The sequence below is a fragment of the Oenanthe melanoleuca genome, chromosome 1, assembly GCF_029582105.1.
Source record: "Oenanthe melanoleuca isolate GR-GAL-2019-014 chromosome 1, OMel1.0, whole genome shotgun sequence".
NCBI lineage: Eukaryota > Metazoa > Chordata > Aves > Passeriformes > Muscicapidae > Oenanthe > Oenanthe melanoleuca.
In genome coordinates, this window is record NC_079333.1 from 20802283 (window position 1) to 20814123 (window position 11841).

An 11841-nucleotide genomic window follows, 5' to 3' on the forward strand; every position below is an offset into this window, starting at 1 on the left:
TTTCCCAAAACAACAATCCTCAGAGTTGTGCCACTGGAGCTCAGCTGCTGTTTCCAGCAGATTAGAATGCATTACATCAGTTCAGCCCTTTTCCATAAAAAAATACACATTCGGTCAGGCAGCCTAGATTTCTCCTCCAAAAACTGGAGCAGAAAAAGAAAATGCAAAATTTTGATTTAAGTACTCCATGTTTTCTCAGGATTTCAGTTTTGTTCTCAAAAGAACTCACCTTGTTTTATTTTTATGGAATATTTTCAGCCTTTGAGAACAAGAAAAAATTTTATTCCCTCATTTTTTACTTCTATCTTTTCTTTCTTAGCCTTCTTTCACATTTTCTCTTTCCATCTCCCCACTCTACTAGAAAAAGTAAGGAAAGGTTAAACATTTGATAGTAAAAACCTCAACACTTCCAATATTTTTTTCTAAGATGGAAAACGTAAGCTGTGAAAAGTGGGGTTTCTTACACTTTCCTTAATCTTACCTACTTCCTTCTTCTCTTTTGTGGAAGAATTAATAAAATATATGTGCATGAAAAGTTCTCCTAAAGTCTTGCCAAGTCATTTAGAGAAAATCTTCTGTACATTAAAAACTTTAAAAACTGCACTCTTGTGAAGCTGTTGTTCAGAATGCTTCCTCAGTATGTGATGGTACAAATATTTCAGAAACTATTCAGAAGGAGAGAATAAAACAATTTGTCCTTTGCTGAGCACAGAAATGTGACAAAAAGCAGCAACCACTTTCTTTTATTTTATTATTTTGACCACCGTAACTAATCTGGGGAAGTAGACTCCATTAACCAGTATCTATGTTGGAATGAAACAGAATTAGCAAGAACAAAAATCCAAGGTTTTTTTTTGAAATGCAAGATTAGTTTAGATCAAAGCCTACAGATTATAGCTTTTTGTTAGAACAGTAGACTGGATAAAACTTTGAAGGCCTGTGTCTTCCACTTCCAACCCCCAGTTGATCCTTAGATAATCTGGGGACTTTCAACAGGAAACTCATAAATATTTTGCAGCCATAAAGTGTCAATTTAAAACCCCTGTGCATGAGGGAAAAACACAGCATTGTAGTTCACTGGAACACAGCTGATACAGAAGCCAGTCTAAAATCCAAGCTTCCAAGACCTGCAGAAGCATAAGAACAAACAGCCATCTCTCCAAAATACAGATGTCATTAGGAGACAGGTTGCTATCAAAAGCCTCTGGCAGAAGATTTCCCTTCTGCCCTGTACACCACAGCAGGCTCTGCATTGTCTAATGCAGACTGACGCAGAGAGCTGTTAGAGATGAGGCATTCAGGGCTGAACTTGAGGAATTACTTACCACAGGATGTCAGAATAACTCCTGGGCTAAGATGGGTCATGTTGTACAGCACTATACATTTCCATTATGGATATAACAGTTTAAAATATTTTGCAGTCAGCTACATGAGGAAAAAATGGAAAAGCCACGAAAGTCTACTACAAACAGTAGAAAAATATTCATGGAAAGTGCAAAAAGATAGTACAATAGTGGTGTTATAAAGAAATAACAGCACTTAGAAGAAACATACCCTGTACTTTTATTAAATGAAGAATGAAATAGTTTGCATTACTTAATGCTTGGTGTGTGTAGGTCACAGTGGGCTTAACACAGTTTTGCTCCCACTAGGAATGGTGTCACAGATGTGCCCAGGAACTCTGAGAATGATCCCATGGCCTGTTTTGGAGAGTGCTGTACAAACATTCAAGAAGATGGAGTCTCTACCTGGAGGAGATTGTAATTAAACATGATTCAAGCACTGGGTGTAACAAACAAATGGACAACGGGGCACAGTAATGATAGGAAAGTGTAGGTGGATAAACTGGTTATGATGCAGATCTGGCATGAATAAACACATCAAGAAGAGGAATATTTTACTCTGATTAAGAGGAGTAACTGACTCATACAAAACAGCAGTTGGTCCACATGGGACAGTGCTGCATCTCATTTCTGTGGTGTTTCATAGTAACATTGATAAACAGTCTTCCCCAGCACATATGTGGGCATGGGCAGAGTCTTTATCTTCCTCTCTTAGGTATGTGCCAAAAAAGTCTTCTCCTGACATGAAAGACACCTCATGAGTGTCTTGTGAGTGCCTGTGAAGCTGCAAGCCCTCCTTTTGTCCCTGAGCACCATCTTAAAATTCATATCAACACACCAGTGTTCATGGCCACTTCAGGGGTTGCTGGAGGATGCTCAAAAGGTTGGTTTTTTGTCTGGAGTCCTGACCACATTCCCATTTGATGCTTTTTCTGCAGAGTTCTCCTGGCACTTCACTCAGACATACTCTTGCCATGCACTCTCACGGACTTCTCTAATATAAGAAGAGCCCCAAAGCCCAGATTCACCTTTGTGTCTGTGCTGATGCACAGTTTGGGTTTCTGAGTGGATGCAGAAACAGGATCTGCACTGGGACTGAGCCATGGGTAATGTTGCAGCTTTGTGTCTCCACCATGCTTTGCTATGCCAGCGGTGTGGAGGGAACCATCCAGTTTGCAGATTCCTGGGAACCTTGGTGAAGGCGAGCTGGCCCAGCTTCAGTTCAGGTGTTAGATTCAGAACTACCACCAGAAAAACTGGCAAAAATTGAGGTCACATCTCCTCCAAAACAGAGCAGAGATGTCTGTACCCATCTACATGAGACTGTCTGCATCAACCTCAGACTGTACAGGGCACTCTGTACAAACCTGTCTGAATACTGGACTACTGTATCAGGCTCTGAAGAAACTACTGTGGTGCTGCTGTCAGTATCTATTTCAGAGCTGCTCAGCTCTCTTCACACATACTTCTAACTCCTTTCCAATCCAAGTGCAGACACAACCAGTTTCAGTGTCTGTGTGAGGGAGCCACCACCTCTGGAAAGAAAATGGAAACACTTGGTTGTACCTAGTAAAGGTGGTTGTGAGTAAAGCACAAGGCTTCCAGCACAGCCATCCATCCATGTGCTGTTGTCACCTGCAGATGGTCAACTTTGGACACCCTGCAGCCTCTTGGAAGCTGGAATGAACATTAGAGGGCAGCAACTTCATTGTGACACAGTTTGAGGCCAAAAGCAGTTAACTTTGGACCTTGGCTCAAAAGGCCAGTGTGAAGGCATCTAGCCAGATTTGTGAAGAAATTATTTGCTGCATTACTCTGAACTTTGGCACTACATTTCTCCCTCAGTCCAAAAGAGCTTTGCTAACCTTCATGCTGTCACATGCATCTTTAGTCTCTGAGAAAACTGCAGGAATTCCTGCTCTCCTTGTGTTTTTCGTTATATTATTTTTCAAATAATCTCAACATACACAGAATTTCATTCCAAAGTGTGTAAAAGGCTGTGAAGGACTGACTGTTTTAACTACAGATTTTCAAAAGCCTTGGCAAATTCAATCTAAGATGGCTGCTTAATAAAATTAAAATACTTTGTGAATGTTGTCTAGCTAGGACAGAGTTAATTTTCTTCACAGCAGCCTGTATAGTGCTGTACTTTGGTTTTTTGACTAAACTAGCACTGATAACACACATTGTTTTAGCTGGTACTGGCAGTGTTTGCTCACTTCAAGGTCTTTTCTTTTCCCCACCCAGCCCCACTGGAGGAAGCTGGAGCTGCACATGAGGCTGGAAGAGGACACAGCTGAGCCAGGGGATGTAATATCCCAGACCCTGTGACATTGTGCTCAGCAAGAAATGCAGGGGGAAAGGAGAAGGATGAAGGGGGAGTGTTCAGACCTATGGTGTTTGTCTTCCCAAGCAACTGTCAGGCGTGTCAAGGCCCTGCTTTCCGGGAAGCAGCTGAACACGTGCCTGTTGATAAGTGGCAAATGAATTCCTTATTTCGATTTTCTTGCACATGCAGCTTTGATTTGCTTATTGAACTGCTTTTATATCAACCCACAAGTTTCCTTTCTTTTGCTCTTCCAAGCCTCTCCCTCTGCCTGCCAGCCATCAGTGGCTGAGCGAGGACATAGCTGCCAGCTGGGGCCAAACCTACTGCAGTTCTTTTTGGTGTGCAATGTGGGGCCAGAGGATTTTGAGATAACATCCCTGATCAGAGTGTGCTAGGTAGAATTTATCGCTGTTACTGGCAGGGGTTCATACTTCTTGCCTTACTGCATATTAGAGTTTGGCACATTAGTGACTGGTTTGGACTTCTGCTGTTTAGTGTAGCACTTATCATCTTACTCTGCTGTGCAAGGGAACATTGTGTGACCAACAATGGCCTCGTGGCTGGGCTGGCACGGGGACCACACATCCCTGCTCTACTGGGCAGGCTGGAACACCACGGGAATGGGGTTAATTCCCATCACAGTTGCCCATAGGGTGTTGTGGCTTAGATTTGTGACTAGGGCAGTGTTAACAACTCAGGGTTATTTCAGGTGGCACTTAACAGTGTTTGCACAGTGTCAAGGCCTTTGCTTTTTACCTCTCTGGCCTGCCAGTGAGTATGCTGGGCATGGACAAGGGGCTGGGGAGGAAATGCAAGCAGGACAGTTGACCCAGTTAATCAAAGTACTGCTCATTAGTAAGTAGAAGCAGAATCTTCAACTTGTAAAACTGATGCAGATGTACTGAGCCATGCTCCTGCAATCAGTTTTGAATTTATGTAACTTTACAAAGAATTATATGTGTGTGTGTATATATATATTTATATAAAGAACTAATTACTTATTTAGGACATTAAAGATCACTGCCTCCTAAAAAAAGAAATTATTTCAGTTATCACATAAAAACCTGGTTCTGCTGAAGTTAGAAAGCATTTATTGACTGTTTTCTGGGGTAAAACCTCATTCCAAAGTCCACATTTCTTTTTTTTTTTTCCAGTGAATATGGCTTGTGTTGCAATTTCATGGAGGTGTCAAACAAAAATAAATTAAGCACCATTACAAAATACTAAGAAATCAACTTTTAAAGATGAAGCAATTATTCATATGTTTCACCATTTGAAATCTAATTAGTGCTGAAAATTTTACTTTCCTGTTGCAAAATTTTACTGTTACTAAAGCTACTACTGTAGAGGCAAATATACAAAATAAAAAGTTGATGCCTTTCATGCTACAATATTAGCTTTATTTCCCAGTGGAAAATTACAAGTTTGTGACATAGTAAAAAAAAAGAATAATAAAAAAATTGTTTAGGTTTTACACTTTTTTTCACTCCTGTTTTATACCTTCTCTTTAAAATGCATGTTCTAGAAGAGAAAGAAATTAAAAACTACTGAAATAAAACTGGCTAACACCATCCAAAGTTCAAAGACAAACTACTTTAAAAATCCAGTCTGCTGAATGGTACCTAGTGTGATAAATGAAATGCTGCAAATCAACAACTTACAGGATAGAAGCCCAGAACACTACAGAACTCTTAGCTAAAATTCTGCTGGAATAATGAGTTCATGGACTGTGTATCTATTTTCAGATGTAGTCGTCCTGGTAAATCCATGTTAAATCTATGCACAAGAGTATTTCCATTAGTGAAAACACTGTTAAATTGTAAGAGAAGATGCAGGTGTTTCTGTTACCCAGTTTCATCTAATCCTCTTCTGCCACCCCCAGGCTGTACTGTCACTGAACAGCTGCAGTTCTCAAAGCTTTCCTCAGCAAGCAAGCTCCTTGTCCCAGCAGTCTAAAAGTGTATATGGGACTAAGCATCAGGAGTTCTGAATTCTCATTTTGGTTCTCCCATTGCTGTTCTATGATCTGCCAGATTAAATCACTTCCCTTCTCATTTCTGGGATGGAAAGGTACTGCTGACCCCCTTTTCCCTTCCAGGGCACTGAAGATTAATTATGTGAAATCCACAGCATTCAGGTGTTCTGGGTATGCAAGAACCAAACCAACAATGCCAACACACATTCTCTGAGAAGGGGTTGCACATATCCCAGTGCTGAGACATGTCCTGCCTTTGCCACAGTGTAGGTGAAAGACACATGGAGAAGAGGCCACCCCTACAATCATTTCTCACCAAGACACTGCTGGAATGCTGCACCACAGCTCCAGACCAGCACTGGTTTCCCCTCTCAGACTTACCTAAGAAGAACATCCACCCGCTATAGCTTTCTATTCCTCATCTGTGCTGCAAAAGCATTACAAAATGGAGATTATCAGGGCTCAGGATCAAGGCCAGAGTCTCCATTCCTAGGGATTTAGGACTTAAAATTAAGTAAAAAGTAAGACAGAGTACTGGTTATAATGAAGAAGTGATAATACTAATCAGAAGGGACTACAATTTCTTCCCAGAGCTCTGAAGCTGTTTTCTAAAGTGTGCATTTGCAGGAATGAAATACCTGCCAGTGTTTCTTTGATGAAGCACACATCCAAACTACTAAGCATGACTGTTTTAAGGGTTTCTTGACAAACATGTTGTTCTACATGATGACTGCTGGCAGGTTAAGAGCTCCCAGACTCGTCAGTCCTTTTCACAGCCAGACCCACACCAAAATCACAGCCATAGAGTTCTACCCGAAGGGCAATCCCACGGTACCATGTTTTTGGAACAATGCGGATGAACCTGGACAGGATGGGTGGGTTAAAAAAATTCTTGACGTGCCCATTGCTGTTTGCATTACCCAAGAAAACCTGCAAATACACAAACACAATTAGTTAAAAGGTGATACTTGAAAAAAACCCTGCATTTTCTCTTTACCACAGTTCCAAGCTGTTGCATTAGTCACACCCAGAGGAGATGGACTGGCTCATTTCTGGTTTAAACAAGACCACAACAGGTCTTTTCCTAACATGCTGGGTTTAAAGTGGTTCAGGCCAGCAATAGCTGAGTCTGAATGGATTAAATAGCCTCTTTTTATCCACACCAGAAAATATTACATTCTAGTTTCTAATGGACCAAACCCCCAAACTTCCCTTGTTTTACCACTGCTAATAGCCCTTGTGGGTTAGGTTGGTGTAAGGTAATATAGGAAAAAATACAAACTACTGCTCTGTGGGTACCTGAAGTTCCCCAGCTCTGCTATAGCAATAGTATATAGTATAGCTCACTAACATTAATTTCACTTAAAAAATCAGGGCAGAAATAAAAAAAAATGAACTGAAAGAGACCCTGGGGAATCCATTGTTCAGTCAAACTAAATGTCCTCCTCTACAAACAGTGTCAGCTCTTTTTATCACAATGTTGGCTGCATGCTCTGCAGATACAGTACTTGTTCCTTTTATTAATTATGATCACTAAAATCAGATGGATACTATGACATTATCTGCAGTAACTCCAGCTCCCTACCACTTTACAGTCCAGTGAGAATATCAATTGGCTGGGCATTCTGCCTTGAGCCTTGACTGTGTCCAGCACCTAAAACCAAACAACAATTCAATTGCCTGGGCTGACAGTGATACCTTTGGAACTGAGCTTGAACCCTCTGTGTAGGTTTTCCACTCAGAGCCTTCGTTGCTGTACAGAAGAACATAAGTTTTCACAAAGTTTTCAGCTGACATGGATGTGACCCCCTGCGTAGCAATAGCAGTGATCTTCTTAACTGTGAGGAGATCAATTTGCAGCCACTGTTGGTTGTTGTTCGACTACAGTTAATATAAAAGTTTGTGTATTAGCAAACATGTCTGTCTGTATTTGCTTAAGTGAAAAATCTTATTTACAGGTAGTTAAAACTGTATCAAAATGCATCAAAACTGTATCAAAGAAGTCCAGAAGAGTAAAGCTGAGTCAAGTCACAAGCATTCTTAGTGACCTATATAATTAACTCCATCACTGCAGGTAGTGTATTTGGAGTCTTAAGATTTACACTTTAATTTCCAATACATAATGAAATATGAGATTTACCTCCAGTATTAAAACATAACACTAATACCAAATGCTTATACAAGAGAGCAGCTTCCAGCAAATCTCAAGGTGCTTTGTGAACAAATGCAACTCCATTTCAAAGATGGAGAAGCTCACATACCTTGTTGAAGGCCACCCACCCCCAGATCCACTAGGCTGCACTACCTATAAGCGAACCCAGAGTGGGTTTCTTTAACCCTTTTGAGACAAATATTCAAGCTGGACTCATGCCCTGAAATGAAACAGGCTATTCCCACAGGGAAGTTCTGCAGACTGTAACCCAGAGGAGACCATCCATCTCTCAAAGTATTTGACTGCTGCTGCCAGAAGCTCAAGAAGTTTTCTGTTGAAGAGTTGAGCAGTGCTCTTCCCAAAGGATGGTTGTGAAGTGACCCTATCACCGGACAGAGCATGCAGGAAGCACCAGGACCACACAAGCAGCATGAATTTATTAACCAGCTGTCCCTGCTGCCTTCCATGCTTTTGTCTTGTTACCTTGGCTCGCCAGGCATTCATCTTTCCAATCTGATTGAGACGGGCAAGTGAAGCATCCCATTTGTTAAACCAGGATGTCATAGTAGATGAGGCTGTTATCTGGGTATTCTTGATCTCTCCACTTTCCATTCCAAGTGGCAAAGAGCAACCTGTTGAGAGGAGCACTCTGTTATCTCCAGTACACCCAAGTAGCCACAGTGGAAGCAACAATGGAGAAGACCCACAGTTTTAGCTTCACTTAAAGTACTAGATAAAAAATTTGTCACAATGGAAGCACTAGCACCTGAGCAATTCTTACCATCTACTTCACAGCCCAGAAGCTCCATGCGAAGAGTAGGCCTGTTGTAGACCTCAGTGGGGTAGAGTCTGATGTACCTAGCAACAATGGGCGGATCAATGATGTTCTCTTTTATGTCATACGCATTGGAATTACCTTCGAAAATCTGTTTAAAGAAAAAAAAAAAAAAACCAAAAAAAAACCAAAAAAACTTTATTTAATGCAAACACAGGCTCGGATGCTGAAAGCCTGCTCTGTTACAAATGTAGCCTTTTGTGCTGTATGCCCTTAGCCCCATCCACAGTGATAGCACACCCTATGCTGCATGGCCACTTGAAACATCTCATGGTCCCATATTATTGCAAGTGTCTGAAGGCCTCAGCTTAAATAAGCAACCTTTTTTATGTAACTCTATAAGAATACATGAGCAAAGAGACACAAGGAGAGGTAAAAGAACAGGCTTTCAGTTTGGGAGTTGTACCACAGAAACCTCAGTGTAAATTGAAGGGAGCTGTAACAGGTAGAGTTGGAGCAGCTGGGCATAAGATGAACCTCTTTCAGTGTACAACCACACTCACCACACAGGCCTTCTGCAGGCAAATCAGACAGTTCAACATTCAACTGGGACAGATCAAAGGAAGGGATGAGAAGCAGAATGTAATCCCAAATGAGGTAAGAGTCTGATTTTCAGTTCAACTTCCTGTTTCCTTCAAAAAAGCTGCTATGGGCTTAGGAAATAGTAGGGAGAGATGCCTGTGAGAAAGCCAGACTCCACACAGTCAAGGTCACAAGGCCAATCCAAACCCCAGCCCAGGTAGCTTCTCACCATACAATTTGTCTACTAATCTGAATTTCATTAGTTTGGTAAATGCCCTTTGGGGCTTCAAGCTGAACCTGTTAAGGCTCTAAAGGCCATCATTTTTTTCCACTCTTTCTTAACATTAAACAAGACTCACTCTAGTTTGTTGCAACCCCCATGGCACAGACTGACCTTTCCTGTTGGTGAGCTGTCTCCTTTGAAGGTGTTCCATGTCCGTTTGTCTTTGCTGTAAACAAGAAAATACTTCTGGATGTACAAGGACTTAAAGAACTGCTTGGCTCCCTGTGTTTGTATCCCAGTAAGCAAAACTTGTCTTCGAAAGTCCACCTAGGAACAGCAAAGAGCATTTATAAAGTCAATAATGTACAGCAAAACCCATCTAATTCTTTGGCATTTATACAGAAGCTTTGAGCCCTGCATTTTAACATGCACAACACTCTCTAAATGCACATGCACATTCTCTAAAGGAATAATAGATACCAGAGTCCAAATTAATGTTCTCTCATTTCATTAACGTATTTGCATGTTCATTTAATTTCAGAGGCCATTTTACAGGGTTCAGCACTGCACCACAAAGGCACCTCAAAAGTATCTGTGTGTCTGTGGTAGGCACAACTCCCTCCACTCCATTTTAGGTCAAAGGAGCACAGAGAAATTAAAGGCTCACACTTTTAGAAGCCACCTCTAATTTTGGATACCTAGGCTGCAGAAAGGCATATGACATTGTGAAGTGCTGAAAAGCCACCATTCCTGCTGATATCATATCTAAGCACTCAGCACATAGTAAAAACAAATCTGGAAGGTGTGCCTATGAGCAGGGAAACTCATTCTTTGGGACATGCCCTCCACACCTCTGCATGCTTCACTGCAGTAACCTCAACTTCTCACTACCACAGCCTCCTGTTAAATTATTTCTCTTCCCAATGCTATTTCCAGTTCCACATCAGAACTCCCAACCTTCTCTCCCTACTTCATTTCCACTAACTTGCTAGTATGTCAGATGCTAGCAAGCCAAACACAAAGCCACCTGCCGAACTTCAATCTTTCTTGTCTTCCAACCAATTTTAATGAGATTTATAAGAAATCAACTATTCTCCCCAAATTTGGGTGCAAACGGGATATGTAGTGCAAAAGTCACTGGGATGGAAAAACCACAGAAGTGAAGTGATTGAATGATGCAGTGCTTGAAGTCATAATTATAAGCTTAGTTTCCCTGTGAAGACAGCTGAGCTTTGTCAAGTGGGACAGCAGCATACAAACCAAGCAAAAAACTATCTGAAGCAAGGCTTGAGGATATTCCAGATCAAATGATCACTCAACAAACACATACATACAAATATGTACTGTTAGGCAGACAAAGGAAAAAGAAAGTAGTAGGAAGAATAACTCCATTTGCCTACAAAATGGTTACAATCTAAATTGTGAGGGTAACTGTCCAGCCAATGAGCCTCAACAACAGCAGAGACTGGGTTACCCCAGGGAAGAACAGCTCATGGCATCACCAATCTTGCCACATGTTTTCAGTTTCCCCCTCCAGTCTTCTCAGTGACAAGAGCAGTGTGACTTCTAAAACAAGGAAAATCATAACTTAATGATGTTGTGCCTTACCTGGATCCAAGGGAGCTCTTCCTCCATTGTAGCACTCCAGGCATTGTACGTTCCATAATTATTTAATCGGGCTAATTTAGGTTCCCAATAGTCTAGACAGAAAATATTAATAAAGTAAGAATTTTAAGAGGCATTGAAAAAATGTAAACTGAGGTGGTAATTAGCTTTGAGTGCTTCATTTCCCACCCCCAACCCAAAAGATACCAAAAAAATAAAAAATAAAAAAAAAAACAAACAAGAGACTCTAAAACCATTATCTAGGATAATTTGGGCATGGTCAGCAACTGAAAGTCATCTGTACTCTGCAAAGCCTTAGAGTTTGCAAAATGACAAAAACAACAGTCTTTTATGTAATATCTTGTCTGCTAATTTGGAATCAGGGTCTAGAGTTTGCTAAACAAGTTTTGGCCCCCAGCAGGATCAGACACAAAATGTGCTCTACATCTTCTGCATGACAAGTTTTCCAAGTTAAAAACTAGTATAAAATATATATTACAAAACAGCTTTTAAGCCTCTATAACACTCTATGAGGAAACAAAGAAAAAAATTAGGTTTTACAAAGTAATTAATTTATTTTTTATTTCAAGGTAAAGGATGGGCATTCCTGCATGTGTGCATAACTGTACACCTTGATTTGATACCGTCCATGTAAAATTCTAAGAAAATTCTCTTTGTAATGATCCCATTTTTTGTACCACAGATAAACTTGACAAATTAACTTGACTCTGTAATTGCTCTGGATGCCAGGGTTCCCAAGTCTTTCATAACAGATATATTTTGTCCTTTCACATCTCATTCTACATGCAAATTTCAAAAGCTTTCTGAATGCTTGGTCTTCATTTTCAAGCAGGGAA

General features: G+C 40.7%; 1 protein-coding gene across 1 annotated transcript in view; it reads right to left on the reverse strand.

The window, feature by feature from the left end:
- Positions 1 to 4806: 4806 nt before the first annotated feature.
- The window catches only part of F5 (coagulation factor V), a 32952-nt gene continuing 25917 nt past the window's right edge, over positions 4807 to 11841 (reverse strand). Inside the window, exons 20-25 of the mRNA XM_056500078.1 lie at positions 10988 to 11079; positions 9551 to 9706; positions 8581 to 8725; positions 8283 to 8431; positions 7346 to 7528; positions 4807 to 6577 (exon numbers count right to left, since the gene is read on the reverse strand). Of these exons, the coding sequence (XP_056356053.1) occupies positions 6389 to 6577; positions 7346 to 7528; positions 8283 to 8431; positions 8581 to 8725; positions 9551 to 9706; positions 10988 to 11079 (914 nt within the window). The 3' untranslated portion in view covers positions 4807 to 6388. The remainder of the gene's footprint in view (positions 6578 to 7345; positions 7529 to 8282; positions 8432 to 8580; positions 8726 to 9550; positions 9707 to 10987; positions 11080 to 11841) is intronic.